The following is a 22,508-nucleotide window of genomic DNA, read 5'->3' as shown; positions in this document are numbered from 1 at the left end:
AGAGAGGAGCGTGATCTAGACAGAAGGAACTATGTATGTCAGGGTCTGGAAGAATTAGAACACAGAGTGCTAGGTGGGGAGTGGTAAAGGAGGCTGCAGAGGTAGTCAGGGACCATGTCATAAAGCCTCTTGGTTTTTTTAAAACCACTTTATTGACGTATAATTGACATACAAAAAGCTGCACATATTTACTGCGTACAACGTAATGAGTTTGGAGCTAAGTCTACACCTGTGAAACCATCACCACAATCTATGCCATAAACAAATCCATCCCCTCCAAAAGTTTCCTCCTGCCCTCTTTATTTCTATCATCATCATCATCACCACCACCATCATCGTCACCTTGTGCTAAGAACTTAATGTCTGCCCTTTTAGCAAATGTTTTAAGTGTATAATACAGTATTGTTGACTATGGGCACTATGCCATACAGTAGCTCTCCAGACTTATTAATCTCGTGTAACTGAAATTTTGTACCCTTTGACTAATACCTCCGGTTTCCCCCTCCCTCAAATGCTCTTGATGGGAAGACTTTGAAGCTGCCTCAGGGTATTTACACTTTCTGTTCCCTCTTCCTGGAACTCTCTCGCCTCCTTCAGGTCTCTTGCTCAGATATGACTTCCTCAGAGACATCCCCTGACCATTCTCAGTAAAAAAGTTGTCCCATCACTCTCCATCTCCTTACCCTACTTTATTTTTCATAGCACTTATTGCAAAATGGCTTGTCCATTAGACTGTAACTAGAAAGTAAGGAGAGTGTTTTTGTTCGATGTTCTATCCCAGAGCCTAGCCCACAGTGCCTGGACATTGTAGTAGGTCCTCAATAAATACTTATTGAATGAATAGACAGAAACAGATTCGATGTTTAGGAGGTAGAGCCTATAGTTCTTTGGTAAAAGACAATGTGGACCAAGGAGAGTGGGGAGACGTGTGTCACATGAAGCTTCTGGTTGGATAACTGGGTGGGGGCTGGTGCCGAAGCCTGGCGTAGGAATCACAGCAGAAGGGTATTGAGCTCACGGTGATCTGAGATAAGGTACAGAAAGGAGTGTGAGCTATAGAAAGTCCTGCGAGGGGAAAGGGATGCCTGTCCAGTGGTCTGACAGTGTGAAATGCCTGGTTTCAGAGACAACTGGGTTTGAATCCTGCTACTTACTAGCTTTGTGGCTCTGGATGATTATTTAAACTTTCTGAACCTCAGTTTCTTCAACTGCAAACTGGGGATCATAATTCCTACCTTGTGGGGTCGTTGAAGTCTAGACTGCCTGGCACAGTGCCAGGTATATAGTAGGAGTTCTAATAATAGTAGCTATATCCTTGTTACTATAATTAGAACATCTCTGTTAAAAAGCTGTTTATTTGAGTGAGTCAAGATCTATGTCCTGTGATCTCCTGTGCTGGTCTTAGCTTGGCCGTCTGCCAGTCTCCTTCATCCACAGCCATTTGGCTTTCTGAAGACAGTCACGTCCCCTGCAGTCCTCCCTTCTCCAGCCTAAACATCCCTCATCTTTCCTTGTGGGCTATGGTTCCTATGAATGACTCCCTCACTCTCCTGGCCACTCTCCCTTAGTCATGCTCTAGCTTGTCGCTGACCCTCTAGCACTGGACTTGGACTTCCCATGCATGTTGAGGTCGATGCCTTGTTCCCGTTACTCACATTGTCACCCTAGATTATGACCTCAGCTGCCCACTCTTTGATCAAGATCTTTGATTCTTTCTTTCTCATGCCAGCCCATGCTTCCAAATTTAACACCTTCCTGCCTGTCCCTTCTTTGTAGACTTGCCTCTGGCCTTTCTGACATTACCTTCAGACCCACTGGATTCCTGACCAAACACCAGATCCTAATCATTCCCCTGCTCCTTCTCCAGGCCTCTACAGTATGGTTTGGGTTCACATCCAACCAGATGCAATGCTCCTGAACAGCCCCAGGAGACGCTGTTTTGACCGATCCATCTCTCTCCTCCCCCATGGCCATATCTGTTTTCCAAGAGCAAACGGCAGCACACCAGTTGATCTGCTACTTGCCGCCTCCATTGACACTTCTAATCTCACCACCGCCTCTGCTGTCTGCCGCTCTCTTCCCTCTTCGGGCCACTTTTTTTCTCCTTGTTATTCTCCGCTCTCTCCTTTGCCTGCCACTGCAGCTAAACATCTCAGCTTCGGCTTCTCGGGAACCAAAATCCCGCCTTCTGGCCAGCGGACCAATCACGCGGTGTTGTTGGTAGTCTCTCCATCTTCGGTTCAGCCCAGCTATTTTGGTCCCTGCTCGCACTCTGAGATCTTTCTCACTTTCCTCTGGGTTTACACCTTTTTCAGCATTTAAAGGGTGACAGACATCTTAGAGTTGGTTAACTGATCTGTAAAGGTTAGAATTCTGACACGGCTGGTGATTGATTAATGGATCCAGGTGTAAAAAGACGAAAGGTAGGTCATTCTGTTTAAAACTGAATGGGGCTTTTTTTTTTCCTTTAGTGGATTTTATCTTTTTTCAAATGGGACAATGGAGCCTCTTGCCTCATCAGGCAAAGAAGTCAAACCACAAAAGATTGAATTTCAGCAAAAACGGTTTTTTCAGTCCCTAATAGATACCAAGGATTGTGTTTGGTACTTTCATGTGTATGACTCTTTAAACCTTCCCAAGATGAAATCCCTTCGTTGGTACCCAGACAGTACCTCCTAGACCAACTGTTTGTTCACTCATTCATTCCTTCCTTCACTCACTCATTCATTCAGTGATTATTTATTATGCCAGGCACTGTGCTAAGTACTGTAGCAGATATAAAAATAAATATGACAGTCTCTGCTCCTTGGGAACTCAATCTAGTGGGGAAAACGTATCAACCAACAGGTGTGATACACCATGGTAGTTGCGTTTAGAGCAACGTTTAGAGAAGTAAGCACTGCAGGAGTAAAGAGGGTGCCCCCTAGCTCTGCCAGGGAGAGTTAAGGAAGGTTTTCCAAAGGAGGTGACATTTCAGCTAGATTTTGAAGGATACGTTTGCTAACATGCATAAAGAGAATGGGCTCTGTTGGCAGCAGGAACAGCCTGGAAGTGTGAAAGGGCAGGGAATGCTCTGGACTTGGGACTACTGGAGTGTAGAAGACTTCCTTCAACATTAGGAGCTTCTGCTCAGAGAAGTCAGAGGATTGCCCGGGTCACAGAGCAGGTGAATGGCAGAGACAGGGTTAAACAGCAGAAGTTGGAACTGTCTGCTCCCTAATGCATAGTCCTTAGCCTCCCACCCTGTAACGCACACACACACACACACACACACACACACACGCACGCACACACACACGCACTCACGCACAGCCCAGGTCCAGTCTCAATGCCCTGTTCCCTGGCTTAGAGCTGTCCTTTGACCAGTTCCTCCCCCTCCCATGTCCCCTCTTAAGGGTCTGCCCCTGAGCTCCCAGTGAACTTGGGAGGGAAGCAGAACCCAGAGAAGGCTGATGCATTCCAGTGTTTGGCCCTGAACTAGACATTTGCCTAAGACCTGAGTCCTTACATCCTAACTCCTGACACTGCTGAGAACTTCGTAATGGATCCTGATTGGCTTTGAGATGCTCCTTGCTTGAGTATCCAAAAAAAGGAGCTGGGTAAACCAGGTTGCCCTTTACAGAGGAAGAGCTACTTTCAATTCCCTGAAGTTTTAGAAGGCTGAAGAGAGTTTATGCCAAAAATTCCCTGTTCCCTATCTCCTACCATACGTAGTAATGAGGGCAGGAGGGAAGAAGATCCTTAAATTCCATACTAGCTTGGAGGTAGGTGCTCAAAAAATACTCGGTCGGTTGACTGGTTTGTCAGAATTATCTGTCGAAAGTTCCCCAGCCATTTCCCAAATGCTGTAATTCATCCTAATTGGATTTCAAGAGAACTGAGTCCACAGATAGGGAGGTATTGGATTTTAGTTTGTACCACACCTCTTTTTGGAAGGGTTTGAGGCAGTTTACAGAGTGAAGCAATGTTTTTAAGTAAGATTTTTTAAGGATGAAACATAACTTGATGGTTGGAAAGATGAAAAAAGTAATAGCTACTTCCAAGCATCACCGTGTTCAACACTTATGCTATAAATTTGACTGAAAGATTTCTGGCAGAAAGGCCAAAAATGGAAAACCACTGGGTTACCCAGTGTGCATTTTCTGAAACCAGAAAGTATGCAGAATCTCCTGTAGGGAAACCATTTTCCTCAAGCTAAAGCTTGATAGAAAGTGATTGTGTTTGGTCCCAATAAAGCTGAGCGACAGGGCGAAGGGAACAATTCAAGTCAGCTGTCATCTCTCTGAATGCAGTGTTCCCAGTGCCGTGTGAGAGATGTTCATGCCCAGAGGTCACCCGAGAGCAGGTAGACTTGACTGTGACAGATGCACTACCCTCCATAGGACCCACGAGGACTGGCTCTTGGTCCAGGGGGAGGGCAGGATGACTAGATGTCAAAAGGCAGGGAAGGAGTCAAAGACCATGTTTTCCACGTTGATTTTACAAAAGGTAACAGAGACACCGTCCAAAGGGATAACAAACGAATCACTTTTGAGTAATTATACGTCAGGTACATTTGATCATTTCACCTTAACGGCAATCCTGTGGAGGAAGGTCATTGTTTACGTTTTACAAAGAAGGAAACTGAAGCTCAGGTTGTCCAAAGTCACACAGCTGGCAAGTGGTGAAGTCAGGATTCCATCTCAGGACTGTGTGCCTCTTTCCCACTATACCGCTCTGTTTATTCAACCCAACAATTCTTCATTGAAGTTTCTGTAAAGAAAGAATGGAATGTGGCATGCTGGCTGGGAGGGGCTGAGGAATACTGTGCAGGAACTTAATGCTTTGATGACATAACTGACCTGGGAATAGAAACTGGAGCTGGATGAATAGACAGGTACCTTGTCTGTTGCCCTATCATGTCCATTTCCAGATGCTTTAAATGAGCTTTTTGGCTGATCCGAGACCACAGTCAAGTCACAAGTGATTCTCTGTAAGTTGCCCACTTTGTGAACAGATAATTAATGGCAAATCATCTCTCCCCACTCCCCTCCTTTCCAATCCTCTCCACTCATCACCACACTCCTCTCCCGCAAGTTCCAGCCATTTTAAATACCGCTCAGAATGTGCTATGCATCCCAACACCTCCAGGCAATTGCACATGCTGTGCAATCCTTCAAGACTTAGCTCCACCTGGAAGCCTCCCCTGAGTTCCCCCTTGCTCCCGATCTCCACCCCTCCATGTGGATAAGGCCCCCCACCTTCGTTCTCCCATGGAACCCTCTACACACCTGATTGTTAGTGCTGTAGTTTCATGGTGGGTTTACTTGTTGGTCTGTGAGCTCCTTATTCATCGTTGTATCCCCAGAGCCATGCACAGTGCCCAGCAGGTAGTCAGTGCCCAGTAATGTTTGTTGAATGGAGACAATGATCAGCTACTTTGTCAGGCACTTCCTGGGCACCGGAAATAGATGATTAAAACACAGACCCTTCCCTGGAGGAACTCAGAGCTCAGAGTCTGATACATAAAGTAATGATTAGAGCCCAATATTATAAGAGCTATACCATCTGTAACAGGGGATTTAGGGAGCACAGAAGAGGAAGAAAATAACAGGCTGAGGAGTGAGACAAGTCTTTCAGAGGGAGTAATTTATGGGCTGAACCTTAAAATAATGAAAGATTTTTGCCAAACTTAGAAATATGCCAGGCATAGGGACTTCCCTGATGGCACAGTGGTTAAGAATCCGCCTGCCAATGCAGGGGACAAGGGTGCAAGCCCTGGTCCGGGAAGATCCCACATGCCGCGGAGCAACTAAGCATGTGCGCCACAACTACTGAGCCCGTGCTCTAGAGCCTGAGAGACACAACTACTGAGCCCACATGCCACAACTACTGAAGCCCGCGTGCCTAGAGCCCGTGCTCCACAAGAGAAGCCACTGCAATGAGAAGCATGCGCACTGCAATGAAGAGTAGCCCCTGCTCGCCGCAACTAGAGAAAGCCTGCGTGCAGCAACGAAGACCCAACACAGCCATAAATAAATAAATAAAGCATTTCTAAAAACTAAATAAAATGGTTACAATGGTCAATTTTAGGAAAAAAAAAAAAAGAAATATGCCAGGCAGATGGGGGAAACATACAAAGGCATGAAAGAGATTCAAAGTTTGGGAAAGTGCAAGAAGTATTGAAATCCTGTGCCAAAATTTAGAATGAAAAACAGGTTTTGGATCTCAAACATGAAAGAGGTAAGGTTGTCACTCTCTTGTGGAAGTTTTAAGACTTTATTATTCTGACTTTTGTTTTGGGGTTTTTAAAAAATATTTATTTATTTATGTATTTGGTTGGTTGAGTCTTAGTTGTGGCAGGCAAGCTTCTTAGTTGCGGCTCATGGGCTCCTTAGCTGCAGCAGGCAGGCTCCTTAGTTGTGGCATGCAAACTCTTAGTTGTGACATGCATGTGGGATCTATTTCCCAGGCCAGGGATTGAACCCAGGCCCCCTGCATTGGGAGCGTGGAGTCTTAACCACTGTACCACCAGGGAAGTCCCATGACTCTTCTGTTTTTACTCAGTCAGATGGATTTCATCACAAGGCAGTAAAGACGTGATAGCCACCTGGGATGAAATAAATAACAACTTGTTTATAGTTTCTGGTCTGCCTCCTTCCCAAAATGGTTTGATTTGACTTGTAACAGATGCGTCCACAATAAGACTGTTCATATAGAAACAAGAAACAAAACTATAGATGGGAAGGATATAAGCCAGCTTCCTAAGATCTGTCTGCTTCATTAGCTTACTTGATGTTCAAGATAATCCTCTGAGGAAGAGCAGCAGGTCCTGTGTGGTTTAGAGACCAGCGTGTAGGTGTGCTCCTTATAGGACATGCTTGCGGATTCCATAGATATGTGGATATTTCCCCCATTTTCCAATTGGTGCCACAGATATTTCCTGATGCTGTGATTTCTTCCGTTTCCATCCCTCGTGCTTGTTGGTGGAAATAATCATCTTTACTTTGCTGTCCTTCAGATTCATTGTTTGTTTGAGCTTCTTCATCCAAGCTACTTTCAGACTCTTTTGCCCTTTTAAAGTTTTTCTCCTTCTTTAAAAAAAAATGACTCCATGCATAAAACTTAGAAAAGCACAGAAAAAAGTCCCCCAAGATATTATAACAAAGGATATTCAAATTAATTCTTTTTTTACTGAAAAAAATTTTGACATTATTTTAGACTTCCAGAAAAGTTTTCAAGAATAGGACAAAGAATTCCTGAATACGTTTCACCCACATTCCCCAACTCCTAACATTTAACTATATTTGTGGGTTTTTTTCTCCCTCTCTCTCCTCTCCCTCTTTCTCTCTATTTTTCCCCTGATTCTGTTGAAGAAAAAGTTGCAGACACTGTGCACCGTTATGTAAGCTGAAATACTTCAGCATGTATTCCCTAAAAACAAAGAATTCTCTTACATAACCACACTATTATTATGTTATGTGCGCCCTTCTAGGCTTTTTTCTGTGCATATATCTGTGTACTCATATTTAAATTAAATAATACATTGTTTTGCTTATTTTGTTTATATTTATTTATAATGGCTTGCTCATTTGGAGGGATTAGCAATAAAGACCACAGATAATCTCATGCCTATTAATATTCTACAACATGATTCTTCAGTAGACTGTGCCTTTGGACACAGTGGGTTTCTGGGTGGCACAGCGTTTTATCAGGCCAACTGCTTCCGAGAATGAACTGTTCTGGTGCTCTTGCATGTGTAGTCATATATCAGTGGAAAACACCTACATGGTAAAGAGGCAGGGTATTGGAAAGCCTGGAATGCAATTTAATCTTTATTCTGCAGTCAGTAGAGATCCAGTGAAAGTTTTATAGCAGAAGAGTCAGCCAACAAGAGCTGGGTTTTCTGGAGGTTAATTTGACAGTGTCTGCAGGAGGGAATGAAGGAGGCAGGAATCAGAGGCTGAGTCCATAAGTCCCTCAGGTAAAACGATCCCTGGTTTCAAGGGCAAATCTCTGCCCAGGTAGAACAGAGCCTTCTCTCGCGTAATGCATCCTTTTCTTTTCACATGTCTTTCAGAACTGGTTAAAGTCATACGGCTATCTGCTGCCCTATGACTCACGGGCATCTGCGTTGCACTCAGGGAAGGCCTTACAGTCAGCAGTCGCCACTATGCAGCAGTTTTACGGGATCCCAGTCACCGGTGTGTTGGATCAGACAACAATCGAGTAAGATTTGCATAGGGCATTGTGCCTTTGAACTTACCAGACTTACATTTGGGTTCACATTTGTCATGGCCTCATCTGTATACCATGCCCATCCTACCTTCCTATCTTTTACCCCTGCAGTGTCATCCTGGGAGGGAGTACCCCGAGGTGCCCTTTCCTATGTGAGCTGGGGATGTGCTCTGCAGTAAACTTGCTGTGTGACCTTGGACAAGACTCTTAACCCTTCTGGGTCTCAGTTTCCTTATCAGCACAATAAAGGGTTTGGTTATAGATGGTCTTAAATCTCCTCTGACACTAATAACTTGTGGGTCTGTGAGTCACCCCTCTGGCATTCCTGAGATGCCCACATCTCACTTGATACAGAGACTCTAGAATAATTGGCAAGTCTTATTCCACTATTCCCATTTATCAAGTATTTGCTGAATGTCTGCGTGTGCCAGGCACTGGGTTTGGTCCTTTGATCCCTGCCCTCCAGAGGCTCCCCATTTAGTGAAAAACACCATCTAGCTACACTGGTCTAGAACTCAGAAGGAAACACTGAGGTTCAGGGAGATACTTAGGAGGTAATGACAAGTAAGCCAAGCTACAGGGATGGTTTTTATACTCAGGGAGAGGATAAAGAGGAGGGAGAGAAGAGTGCTGGGGATGGAACTCACAAAATAAGCCGAGAGGGCTTCCCTGGTGGCGCAGTGGTTGAGAGTCCGCCTGCCGATGCAGGGGGCACGGGGGCACGGGTTCATGCCCCAGTCCGGGAAGATCCCCCATGCCGCGGAGCGGCTGGGCCCGTGAGCCATGGCCGCTGAGCCTGCACGTCCGGAGCCTGTGCTCCGCAACGGGAGAGGCCTCAGCAGTGAGAGGCCCGCGTACCGCAAAAAAAAAAAAAAAAAGCCGAGAAGGAGCAGCCTGAGAGGTGAAGGAAGCCCAGGGCGGGGATGCCATGGCCGTGAAGAGGGATGGTCAGCAGGGTCGGCTGCCATGGTGGTCAAACAGGAGACTGAAAGGTGTCTGCTGAGTTTAGTAACAAAGAGGTTGGCCATTGAAACCTCCCTGGAGTGGTGGCAGGAAAGTCAGATTGCGGTGGGGAGAAGGGGAGGTGAGGAGTGGAGATGACAAAGGTAGGGACAACTTTCAAGAAGCTGATCAGTGGGAGTTTCCTGATGGCCCAGTGGTTAGGATTCTGGGCATCCACTGCCATGACCGGGGTTCAATCCCTGGTTGGAGCTAGAGAGGGATGAAGTTTTGTTTGTTTAAGATGGGAGAGAGTTGAGTATATTATATATATTTTTAAGGAATAGCCATGAAAGTTATTAAAGCTGTTTAAGAAAAGCCATAGCTGCCACGAAGGCACGACCAAGAGCTGGAGTGAGTTTCCCAAGCAGTGGGGGAGGGGCAAGAGCCCGAGCTCAGGTGGAAAGAAGGAGTGGGGCTGGGGGAGGATGCAGGGAAGTCAGTGGGTGGAGAATAGGAAATCTAGCCAATTGTGGATCCAGGATCAATCCATCCCTTGGGTGAGTCACTCCTTGAGATAAGCATCTCTCTGGGCCTCATCTTGTTCATTTACACGGGGGTGGGTGGGGGAAGTGTTGGATTTTTGACTCTTAAATTCTAGATTCCATTATTCTAAGCTTTTAAAATTTAGTGAGTCTGGGGGTTTTTTGTTTTGTTTTGTTTTTTGGCTGTGTCGGGTCTTAGTTGCAGCATACGGGATTTTTCGTTGTGGTGCGCGGGCACAGTAGTTGTGGTGCGTGGGCTTAGTTGCCTCACGACATTTGGGGTCTTAGTTCCCTGACCAGGGATCGAACCCGCATCCCCTGCATTGGAAGGCGGATTCTTTTTTTTTTTAATTTATTTTTTGGCTGCATTGGGTCTTCGTTGTAGCTGTGTGCGGGCTCTCTCTAGTTGTGGCGAGCGGGGGTTACTCTTCGTTGCGGTGTGTGGGCTTCTCATTGTGGTGGCTTCTCTTGTTGTGGAGCACAGGGTCTAGGCACGCGGGCTTTGGTAGTTGTGGAACACAGGCTCAGTAGCTGTGGCTCGCAGGCTCTAGAGCGCAGGCTCAGTAGTTGTGGCTCACGGGCTTAGTTGCTCCACGGCATGTGGGATCTTCCCAGACCAGGGCTCGAATCCGTGTCCCCTGCATTGGCAGGCAGATTCTTAACCACTGGGCCACCAGGGAAGTCCGAGTCTGGGGTTTTATGATACTAAAATTCTGTATGAACATTTTCTATTCCTCAAATTCTCTGATTGTGAGATTGTGAAATTCTGAGATAATACATTTGACCGCTCCTATGATGCTGTGAGTACAGTGGACTCCTTGGCCCTGTGGCCTCACGAGCCAGCTGGTCAAAGAGAGCCTGACCGCCTTTCAAAGCGGAGGTTATTTTGAGGGCTTTGTGCAGGGCTCATGGCAGCGCATCCCGGGGCAGGAGCACTGGTGTGTCTGCTGAGGCACCACCTGGCCTTGGGTTTCGCTCTGTTCCAGAAGCCGCAGGCCTGTTGGACAGGCTTCAGAGAGTGGCAGGTGGCAGCAAGAGAAGGAGGCAGAGGGAAAGATCTGAGGGAGGAAGATGGCATTTCCCACTTGCCGCTCTGCCCCCAGCTCTTCGTAGGAAGGCGGGGAACGCTGTTTTGGAGGCTTGGGAAGGAGGAAGGTGCTCGCACTTAATCCCAGACCTGATGCGGAGGGTGTTTGCGGGTAGAACTTGTAGACCTTAGTTTTGGCTCCAGCTCTGTGACCTTGGGCAATCGCTGCCTCTCTCTGGGCCTGTTTCCTCCCTGGGGGCCCTTCCAGGTCTAGTTCAGCCTCCTGGAGGTGCCTCCCGGGTCTCTTCCCAGGGACTGTCAGTGAAAGGAAGCTAGATTAGCGCTTTAAAATATTATTTTTGAGTGCCTACCTTGGGAAATGTCACACATTATTCACTCCTTCATTCATTCAACAAACATAGTTCCTCTAACCCAAACTTGTGCTAAGCACAGAAAAGAAAAATAAAGAAGAAAAGCCCCAACTTTTGTTTCTCAAATTGCATTAATTAATAGTTCATTCATTCATTCAACGAAGTCCCAGTCCTGCCTCACAGTTTGCTATAGTTTGCAAGTTACTCGATTTATCTCTGTACCTTTTCCCTCGTCTGTAAAATTGGGATCAATCATTTCTGATTACCTCACAGAGCTGTTTTGAGAATCAAATTTATTTTTTTTTTAAAAAGTAAGTGAGCACTGTGAAAATGATAAACATTTATACCCATGCATGTTATTGTTATTATTTTGTCTTTTGTTATTGATTTCCGAGTGTGCACATTCTAGGTGATGTAAAGCATACAAAATGTGTAAGACCTGGTTAAGTCCCTCAAGTCCCTTAATATTTGGTTAAAATAGTCTCTGTCTCCTTTTCTCTCTATTGCCAAAGGCAACTGCTTTCAACAACTGCAAATAAGGCCAGACTGTTTTTCCCCCAGCGATCTCAATCTATAGTTCAGTGAGCTGGTCATTAGGGCAGCACAGAGACATGAAATGCAAGGATGGCCCTTCCAATCAGCCGTGATCTTTTAAATCTCCTATCCTGGCCCCTATTTTATATCCCCAATGAAGTCCCAGGCTCACTGTTCCCTAATGCAACCTAACCTGACAACAAACAGTTATCAGGATTTACTTAGTTCCAAGCACAGGGCTAGCTTCTAAGGACACGATGAATACAAAACAGTTCCTGTCCTCAAAGAATTTACTATTTACTAGAGACAACAGACTAATAGGTTTCAAATCACAATACAGTGTAGTTAAGTGCTGCGGATAATTACACTCCAAGTCCTACAGTTGTTCAGCCACTTTTTTATTTATTTATTTATATTTTTGGCTGTGTTGGGTCTTTGTTGCTGCACGCGGGCCTTCTCTAGTTGCGGTGAGCAGAGGCTGCTCTTTATTGTGGTGCGCGGGCTTCTCATTGTGGTGGTTTCTCTTGTTGAGGAGCACGGGCTTCAGTAGTTGTGTCACATGGGCTCAGTTGCTCCGCGGCATGTGGGATCTTCCCAGACTAGGGCTCGAACCCGTGTCCCCTGCGTTGGCAGGCGGACCCTTAACCAGTGCGCCACCAGGGAAGTCCTGTTCAGCCACTTTTTGAACACCTGGAGTGAAAGAGACTTTACTGTCTTCCAAGCTATTCCTTTCTACCATGGGAAAGTTCTCATTCATTCATTCAACAAATCATTCTTGAACACCTTCTGAGTCAGGCACTGTGCTGGCACTGGGGATACAGGCAAGGTTCCTGTCCTTATGGAGTTAGAACCTGGTAAGAGAGACAAAGAATAAACAAAAAGCTAAGATATGATGTAATTTCAGGCAATGATAAAGGATATCAAGAAAAATTAAGCGGGATAAACAGATAGAGGTGGGAGGGGGAGGGGGAAATTATTGTAGAGAGGGTGGCGGGGAAGTCCTCTTGGAAAGGGTGACATTTGAGCAGAGACCTTCATGAAGTAAGGGAACAAACCATGTGAAGAAGAAGGGCATGGCAAGCGGAGGACACAGCAAATGCAAAACCCTGAGCTGAATGATCTTAGCATGTTCAAGGCACAGCAGGGAGGCCACTGGAGCTGGAGCAGAGTGCCTGTGGGGAAGCAGGGGGTGCCGGTGTCATCACGCGTAGGTGGGGGTTAGATCGCGGATCACGCAGGGGCTGTGGGCCAATGTGAGGAGTTTGAGTTTTATTCTAGGTGATTGGGGAGATCATTGGGAGGTTTTAAAGCAGGGAGTGATGTGATCTAATTTCATTTACAGAGCATTTCCGCGTGCATTCCCTCCTTGGAGGCTCCCCACAAGCTAAGACCAGCGAGTACTAGAATTCTCACGTTGCCGATGAGGAAACTGAGGCTCACATTGACTCAGTCGCTTGCCCGGGCTCCTATGATTAGTGACGGAGCTGGAACTAGCAAGCCCGTGTCTTCTGACTCCCAGTCTCTCATGCAGCAGTTAGGAGTGAATGAAGTGATGAATCGAGCAGTCGATCGTGTTCCTTTCGGGGACCCCATCAGAGCCCGGGCCCAGAGTCTGGGTTGAGTGTGCATGTCGCCATTCAGCCTGGGACCGGGGAGCTGCAGTGCCTTCCTAGAGTGTCCAGGGACCACAGTGTTGGGGGGTGTGTGTGTGTGTGTGTCCTCTCTCTGCCCAGGTGGATGAAGAAACCCCGATGTGGCGTCCCTGATCACCCGCACTTGAGCCGCAGGCGGAGAAACAAGCGCTATGCCCTGACAGGACAGAAGTGGCGGCAGAAGCACATCACCTACAGGTGCCTCAACTCCCTCTCCTTCTCCTTGGCTTTGCTCCACCCTCACTCTGATTTTTCCCGGCCTGAGTTTCTGAGGCTCACACTGTAGGTGGGTCTGTGATCAGGGCCAGGCTCTGAGACCCCATGACTTTGTTCTCCTTGTCGTGTCCAGAGGATGCTATGTCTCCAGCTTCAGGTTTCTTTGGTCCTTTAGGGGCTCATGAGTTATGCTCTGTTCAGATTCCTAGAGTTTTTAGTTACGGGAAGTGGGGTATGTTCGGTAACTTTCACCCGGGATAAAGAACCATGGCTGAAGCCATCCTCCCTACCGCTGCTTGCCAAACCCCACTCCCTCTGACCTGGATCCCTTCCCCACTTAGCCTGATTGATGGACTTCAGCCGAGATTCCCAGCACAGAGTTCCAGTTGTTTCTTAAGGAGCATAAAGAGCTGGGAACTGAACTGCAACAGTTGTCATCCCTTGACTGTCTGGGCAAAGCAGGATCAGCCTCCAAGTCAGCCCAGTGACCAAGGGCAGGGATGAAGGAACCCATCACAGCAGACGCAGACATCAGGATTCAGAGGGGGTGGGGTCGGGGCCAGGCATAGGGCAGGCTCAGCTGGGCCCTGTTTGGCACCTCTCAAGTCTCTGATTCCATCTCAGGTGGATCCCTGGGTTCAGGAGTATGATCTGAGACAAAGATCCTTTGGGTTGAGCTAAGGACTCTCCTGCTCACAAGCTGTAGAGACCAGAACAGGATGTTTTCAGAAATCTGACAAGAGGAGGAAACTTAAGAAGAATCTGGGTTAGTAACTGCATAGACTTAGAGTCTCCTCAAGCGTAGAGTTAGAAGTGGCTTCTAACCCAATTCTAACCTGAACTTCTACCACGCAACCTCTCTGGGCTTCAGTTTCCTTGCCTGTAGAATGGGTGAACAGTCTTTGCCCCAGGTGTTCTTGGGGCAGAGCAGCCAGAAGTAGTGCTGCGCCATCGTGGAGAACCATGCAATATGGATACAGTAACCTTACATAGTTAAACCTGTAACTGATTTAATCACACGCCACCCTATGCCAGCTTCTATGTACACAAACAGTAGTAGTTGGTGCCAAAGATTTTTTTACAGGATATTTGACTTAAACTCTCCACTGTTTAAGTGGGTTTTTAAAAAATATTTATTTATTTAATTTATTTATTTGGTTGTGCTGGGTCTTAGCTGCAGCTCACGGGCTCCTTAATTGCGGCAGGCAGACTCCTTAGTTGTGGCATGTGAACTCTTAGTTGCGACACGTGAGATCTAGTTCCCTGACCAAGGATCAAACCCGGGCACCCTGCATTGGAAGCATGGAGTCTTAACCACTGCACCACCAGGAAAGTCCCTGTTTAAGTGTTTTTATAAATTTTATAAATGTACATTTTTATGTATTGGGAGAAAAACTTAAAATTTAGGAAATGCCATGCACAACTTAATCTTTTTTCTACAAATTCAACACAAGCTTTTTCAGAGATCAAATATAAAAACACTAAGTAAAAAGGCAGGGGTGGGGACCCAGAGCCCTGCCCACGCAACCTCTTCATCAACCCCTGAAGTACCTCAGCAGAATTCTAGGCCCACATGGCCTCTGGTGTTCCTTTTAGCTCTGCTGGTCTCTGATTCTTGGTCTGTTCCTCCCTATCAATCCTCCCCTCTCTCACCAGCATTCACAACTACACCCCAAAGGTGGGTGAGTTAGACACGCGGAAAGCTATTCGCCAGGCTTTCGATGTGTGGCAGAAGGTGACCCCGCTGACCTTTGAAGAGGTGCCCTACCATGAAATCAAAAGTGACCGGAAGGAGGCCGACATCATGATCTTCTTTGCTTCTGGCTTCCATGGAGACAGCTCCCCGTTTGATGGCGAAGGGGGATTCCTGGCTCATGCCTACTTCCCTGGCCCAGGGATTGGTGGAGACACTCACTTTGATTCAGACGAGCCATGGACGTTAGGAAATGCCAACCACGATGGTAAGGTCATGAGGGGACAGGGGGTTACTTGGCTGTCAGGGAAAGAAGCCCTGAGGAAGAGCTTGGAGGATACCACAGTTGAGTTTCCTGGTTTCTAGAGCTTCTTGTCCAAGAACTAAGACCCTAAGAGGGTGGGAACTGTGGTCTCTGATAATATTCAACAGTTGATCCATCAGTGCCAGGGCCAGGGAGATGGGTCAGATCACTTAGTAAATGGTCTAATTGGACTGAGTTAGGAGGAAAGTCTAGGCCATGAATAAGACGGTAAAGTAATGGATCAGAGGCTGGAGGAAAAGGTTAAAAGGCTTAAAGCTGAAAGTGGTAGGCTCTGGCCTGACTGATGAGGGCTTCAAAGGCCATGCTGTGGGAAAACATGACAGACTCTCTCCCTTATGTCAACCTCACAAGTGAATAATAGGCCCCGTAATTACTCTAGCATCCTGTCTGCAGTAATCGTAACAATACTCCTCAGGTTGCAAGAGCTCTTCATCAGTACTTACTTGCAAGGCAACTGCTTAGTAAGTAGGCAACTGCACATCATTATGCCCTTTTTTAAGATGAAGAGTTTGAGGCTCAGATGGCATAGCTGGTAGGCAGCAGTGCCAGGGCTCAGACTGTGGTTCAACCACTGGCCATGTGATGAGGGGCGCATCATTCACCCTCAGTCTCCTCATCTGTCAGATGAGGGGCTGGATTAGGTGACTTCTAAAGTCCCTTCCGACTCTAATGGAACATGATGCACGTGTTTGAACATTTAAAAAAGACACAGTCTCTGCCCTTTGGAAGTCCAGAGTCGAGTCGGGGAGACAGATGTATACATAAGTCACCCTGTCGCAAGGCAGACTGTACTGAAGGACACAGCAGAAGTACCAAGAAAATGCAGTAGGACTCTGGAGGAAAGAGGGACAGAGGATTCGATTCAATTCTATTTTAGATTATAATAGATTAGAATTAGTATGTTAATATTCTAAGGCCCATGTCAAGTGTTTTCCACATACTGTATAATATGTATATGTTATTATCATCCCCATTTTACAGATAGGTAAACTGAGGTGTAGAGAAACAGTAAGTAACCTACTAATGTCCCACAGTTGGTGAATGGGGAAATACGTTTTCAAACCCAGACATGATGATTCCAGAGCCCATATTCTTTGCTACCATGCTGTTTCCATGGCTCTCCAACTGCAGGGCACATCAGAATCACCTAGAAACCTTTTTTAAGAATTCAGATTCCAGGCTCCAGGCCCCTAACCTCTTGCTATTCTGATTCTCTGGTTCTGGGTTCAGGCCTGGGAATCTGCACATGGTCTCATAAATTCCCCAAGTGCTTCTGAGGCAGGTGTCCATTACCTTGAGAAACACTGTCTTAATCCCCAGAGTTTCCCTGACTTGCCTGATCATAAGAATCAACCAGGTTCTTGTTATAAACATGGATTCCCAGGCCCTTCCCCTGGAAATTCCAATTCTTAAGCTTAGGCAAGTTGGGGAAACACTAGGCCTTCTTTTTCCTTGGAGATGCTTCAGGCTGAGAGCAGCCTTTAAAGGCCCATTTCCTCTGAGGCTGTGTCTGCTGTCTGTAGGTGGGGACTGCCTCCTTAAAAGCATTTCATATCATTGCATGGATCAGGGATCACGACTCTTGTCCTGTCTGTCAAAGGGTGGTTCAGGAGGTGATGTGGCGAAGGCTCAGCCTAGGCAAAGTTATGAAACTGCTCCATTTCTCTTTGTCCCCCACCCTCTTCTTTGGGCTTCTTTCCTATCTAGCTCCATTTCCTCAGCCCAGGAATCCTCTCCCTTATGTCCTGGATGTGTTTCCTGGTTTTCTGAACACCTATTCTTTATCTTGTTCTTATTCTTGGATCAGTGTCAACCAATGGTTGTCTGTGCTAACTGATAAAGTGTGACGAGAGGAGAACTAACATTTTTGAGCCACTGTTATGTGCCAGGCACTGTTAGCTGATAACAGTCATAGCCCTGATAGAGATATATGAATTATTAAGGACATTCCTCCTCTACCCTGCCTTTCCCAGCCCTGGGTGTGCACTTCCCACAACTGCTCCTTGCTGGTGGAGACCTTGGACCAGTCTCAAAATCCTGAGAACTTCTGGTGGTGTGTGTGGGAAGGAGCTGGGACCTGTGGATGGGCTCCATCCCAGCACCCTCTCATCTGTCCCACCCCATCCCGACGAATGACCAAGAATTCAGATAGAAATTCCAAGATAGCTAATGTCTTCTTTGGACAAGAGTCAGGACTTTAGAAAAAAGAAAAAGAAAAAAAAGAGTCAGGACTTTGCTCTGGAAAACCAAGCAGAACTATCCAGTTGCAGCTCATAACCCCAGCAATAGACTGCTAGGAACCGGAAGGCAGCCATTGCCATAGGACGGCCTTTGGAAGGAGAGGAAAGGAACCAAGATTGATTGAGCACCTATATGTTATCTCGTTTAATTTCCACATAAACTCAGCGAGGGCGTGAGCGCAGCCTCCTGGGAATTTTTTGTTTATTAGCTTTCTTCTCTATTCTAAATTTCCATTACAGAAAATTTTAAACTTACCAAGTAGGGAGAATGAGAATGTGAACGCCCCCAGGCACCCATCACCCTGCTTCAGCAGTTATCAACATTACGTCAGTGCTGTTTCATCTACCCTCCCCGACCCCCTTTGTTTTTTGGTGATGTATTTTAAGGAAAATCTCAGGTCTCACCTCTAAATACTCTATTACATACCTCTAACAGATTATCTTTAACACAACCACAAAATCATGACCAACCCGACAAAATTAGCAATAATTTCTTAAAATCCAATACCCAGTGTTCATTTTCCCAAATTACCTCAAAAATGCCTTTAACGGTTGTTTGCTTGCAACAGGATCCAAAGAGCATCCACACATCATTCATCTCTTAAGGCCCTTTTCATTTACAGCAGTCACCTTGCTTCTCTTCTCTCCCTATATCTGTTGAAGAAATTAGTTATCTATTTTATATATAGCAGTGTGTATATGTCGATCCCAATCTTCCAATTTATCCCTCGCCCTTTCTTACCGCATGGTAACCATAAGTTTATTTTCTACATCTATAACTATGTCTGTTTTGTAGATAAGTTCATTTGTACCCTTTTTTTTAGATTCCACATATAAGCAATATCATATGATATTTGTCTTTCTCTGTCTGACTTAGGTTCACTTTTACCATGTCTCTCTTCTGCATGTAGCCTGAGTAGATCTACAGGCCTGACTGGATTGACTTTTTTGGCGAGGATGCTTCCCAGGTGGTGCTGGTCCCCCCTGTTGCATCACGTTAGGAAGCACGTGTGACACAGGCCGTCCCCCTCTTAACGACGTGAAGTTTGAGCAGTTGCTTCAGGTGTGTCAGCCTGACCCAACACTATAAAATTCCCTCGGGGGACTTTATTTTAAAAAGGTTGCCTAAGCCCTAACCGCAAACTGCTGAATCAGAATCCCCTCCACCTGTGTGTTGAAAAGGCTCTCCTGGAGAACCACTAGAATGTAAAGGGGATTCTGATTCTCCACTTCTTTGGAGTCTGTGCGAAGGGCGATCTGGCCCACCACACCTTTAAGCTGATTTCGGGGAGTCTCCCAGGCACCCTGTGTCCTCATCCATTTCCAATGGGTCAAGCAGTGAAGTCAGCAGAATTCACTAAGCTCTGCTGGGGAGGGAGCCCAGCCCTGGGGAAGGTGACAAGATGGGAAGCGTCATGGGGACCAGCCCTTCACAGGGGACAGTCCTTCCACAGTTACTACAGTGGTTCCTCCCCACCCTGGGAGCTAGACTGGGCAGGGTGGTGAGGAAAGGAAAGTTCTGAGTGGTTGAGACGTTCACACAGTAAGCGGCAGAAGAACAGAGAAGAAAGCCAACAAACAAAAATTCCCGGGAGGCTGCATCACGCCCTCGCTGAGTTTATGTGGAAATTAAACGAGATAATGTACAGGTGCTCAATCAATCTTGGTTCCTTTGCTGTCCTTCCAAAAACCATCCTAGGGCAATGGCTGCGTCCCAGTTCCTAGCAATCTATTGCTGGGGTTATGAACTGCGTCTGGATAGTTCATGCTTGGTTTTCCAGAGCAAAGTCCTGACTCTCATCCAAAGAAGATATTACTTGTGTCAAACCCAGGACTCTGAATTTTTAACAATCACCCCAGTTGGTTCTGCTGCAGATGGTCCAAAGACAACACCTGGAAAAAATACTGAACATTTGGCACTGTTCCATCCTGGCTTGTCCAGCACAGAGCTTTCCCTCAAGGAGCTCATAGTCCTGGAGCAGAAGACAGTGTGTGCTCCTGGCTATGATGTAGGGTGGAAAGTGGTCAGAGCCATAAAGATGATACAGATACACTGCTGGGAAAGTGTATAGGAGGAAGCAGTCATTGCTGGTTAGGGAAATCAAGGAAGGCTCCCTGGAGGATGTGGCATTCAGCTGAACTTTGAAGGAGTAAGGTTATTCCAGGTAGAGGGGACAGCATTGGCAAAAGAATAGAGGCAAAAGGAAATGTTGTAACCTTTGGGAGGGTTTCAGGAGTCAATGAGATGGGACTCACCAAAGATGGAGGTCCCAAGAGAAGGAAATGAAGCAGAGACAAGATACACTGGAGTAGCCAAGTAGACTGTTGGGTGCTTGCTAGGAAGCCCAAGGACTTGAGCTCCCAGCTCAAGGGAACTCTCCCTGTTGAGGATGCTGGTCCTTCATACATAGCTTAACGTGAACTTGCTAATTAACCATGATAGCTCTGTGCCTGGAGGTGGTGTGAGTGCTTTCTGTACCTTGCCTCATTAATCTTCACCCCATTCTTATGACGAAGGTACCATTAATCCTTTTATTTTACAGAGGAAGAGATTTAAAATGTCACACTGCTAGGACATGGCAGAACCGGGAGTCACGGCAGTCAGACCCCCAGGGACTACACTTCTGACCACTCTGCTTCTCTGCCTTTCATCCTCTTGGGTGGTGAAGCCCTTACCAGCCTCCTGCCCATTAAGCATGTGGGTCTTCTCCATCCCTCTGCTATTTCTGGAGTTCTCCTGCCCCTCCACACTCTCCTTCCATCTCCCCAGAGCAGCCCCCACTTAACAGGTCTCTTGGGTTTCTGTGCAGTAGGATGCCAGCTCCCCAGCTCTCCTCTGCCTTTTGGCCCCTGGAACAAACCCACAGACCCCTTTCCTTCAAGGGCTTACTCCTGTTCTCTGCAGAGACCCAGCACAGAGGCTTACAGAGTAACAGACACAGGCTGAGGACAAAGGTTTAGAGTCTAGCCAGGCGCGCAGAGCCCTGCTCCCTGGTTCTCAGCTGAAATCCCTGCGGATGCTCCCTGAGGAAGAGCCTAGTCAGGAGACAGAGGTCCAAACAGCTTGTCCCGGGTCACAGAAAGGGCCAGGAGCAGAGCCAGGACCGGACCCCAGGAAGCAGGGCTGCCTTCCATTGGCGCGAGCAGCCACTTTGTTTGGGATGGAGCTCAGAGATGAGCTCACCCTTCCCCGCTGCCAGAGGGGCCAGGACCTGAGGAAGGAACTGGGGGAGGCCTGGCCTCCTCATGCCAGCCTGCCCTGCCCCAGCAGAAGGCCAGCCCCAGGCTCTTGGCCAAACTTCCCCTGATCTTGCCCATCCACCCTTCGCTGGAGGTACTGGTGGTGTCCGCGGAGCGGCCGGCATGCATGTGTGTGAGTCTGCCCCATAGGGCTATTCTCTCTTCCCAAGACCTTAGCCAGGAAGGCCAGACACAATCCCCAGGCTCATCTGACCCTCGTGGGGCCCTCAGCCGGGCTGGGGTACGGCAGCTTGGCCAGTGCCACTGGGGCCAGAGTGAGCACTAGGACCCTGACCACCTCCTGGGCTCTTGGCAGCCTCCCCTGCACTTCAAGGCGGCAGGACTGGACTGTGACATGCATTAGCGCTGGGCAACAGAGGCAGGGCTCAAGGGACATTCAAATGCCACAGGTCAAGGCAAGCAGGAGTCTATAACTGGACGTAATATGAGTCAGGACTGTTGATTCGACGGCCTGCTCAACTCCCTGCCCCTTGCATTTCTTCCCCAGAGCCAGGGCTGCCTAATCCCCTCGAAGTCAGGCCTTGCCCTGTCCCAGGCCTGACCCAGAAGCTCAGGGGAGTTGGCTTTAAGAGGATCTGGTTGCTGGGACCCCAAGTGCCTCGTGCTTCCTTTCTGGTCAACAGGCTTGTTCCAGGGACCAAGCTCCTGTCTTATGCATGGTGACAACAGGTGCCATGCAGCATCATGCCCTTCACACATCTTATCCTATCCGGTCCTCACACAACCCTCTGAAGTAGGTACGACCTCCGCATTGTACAAATAAGGAAATTGGGGCTCAGAGGGTAGACCTTCTGACCGAATTCACAAAGCTCACTGGGGTAGAGCTGGAAATGAACGAGACCTGTCCTATTCAGGGGCCCAGGCTCACGACCACTCTGCTGTGTTGCTGCCTCAGCTTCACCCTCGGGATCCCGTGTCCCACTTTCAGTACCTGGACCTTTCGTTTTCACTCGCATTTGAATCCCTGCGTTGATCTTGGCCATAGCTCAGTCCTTTCAGGACCGAGAACTGCTGCACGACCAGGGCTCCGCCTGCCCCCGGGTCTCTGAAGATGACCACCAGCCTGCCGCCCCCAGGACTCCCCTCTGCCCGTCACACCCCCTCTGCCTTAGCTCAGGCTCTTTTCATCTCTCACTGGGACCCTCATACTGGCTTCCAGACCAACCCCACTGATCCCCCTGCCTCTGGTCTCATCACCCCCTAATCCTTCCTCCAACTGCAGCCAGAGTGATTTCATCATGTCACCACCAGCACCCCCGTCCCCGACACCAACCTGCTTAAACCCCCCACTGGCCAAGAAGCCAATCCAAATTCCTTTGCATGGCATCACAAGCCCTGCGTGCCAGCCTGGCTGACCTCATCTCCCTCTGGCCCTCCCCCCCTGCTTTGTTCCGGAGCCAAGTGGAATGAAACTGCTTGTCCCTGGACGTTGTTCATAGCATTCTCTCAGCCAGCAATGCCACCTCCGCCCCTCTCCCTCTCCTTCCC

General features: G+C 47.6%; 1 protein-coding gene and 1 long non-coding RNA gene across 2 annotated transcripts in view; one reads left to right on the top strand and one right to left on the bottom strand.

Annotated features, from left to right (window-relative positions):
• The window catches only part of MMP24 (matrix metallopeptidase 24), a 46,103-nt gene that overhangs the window by 11,902 nt on the left and 11,693 nt on the right, over positions 1–22,508 (top strand). The window contains exons 2-4 of the mRNA XM_049698896.1: positions 8,060–8,208; positions 13,367–13,483; positions 15,158–15,462. Coding sequence (XP_049554853.1) covers positions 8,060–8,208; positions 13,367–13,483; positions 15,158–15,462 — 571 coding nt within the window. The remainder of the gene's footprint in view (positions 1–8,059; positions 8,209–13,366; positions 13,484–15,157; positions 15,463–22,508) is intronic.
• LOC117202460 (uncharacterized) lies at positions 16,002–18,688 on the bottom strand. Its single transcript, XR_007472011.1, has 3 exons — positions 18,649–18,688; positions 18,292–18,413; positions 16,002–16,352 (listed from the first exon to the last, which is right to left on the bottom strand). It is a non-coding gene; the product is annotated as an uncharacterized LOC117202460 (long non-coding RNA).

This window comes from Orcinus orca, chromosome 16, assembly GCF_937001465.1.
Source record: "Orcinus orca chromosome 16, mOrcOrc1.1, whole genome shotgun sequence".
Lineage (NCBI taxonomy): Eukaryota > Metazoa > Chordata > Mammalia > Artiodactyla > Delphinidae > Orcinus > Orcinus orca.
Note: the sequence above shows the minus strand (reverse complement) of the source record. Positions and strands in the feature narration are given on the sequence as shown.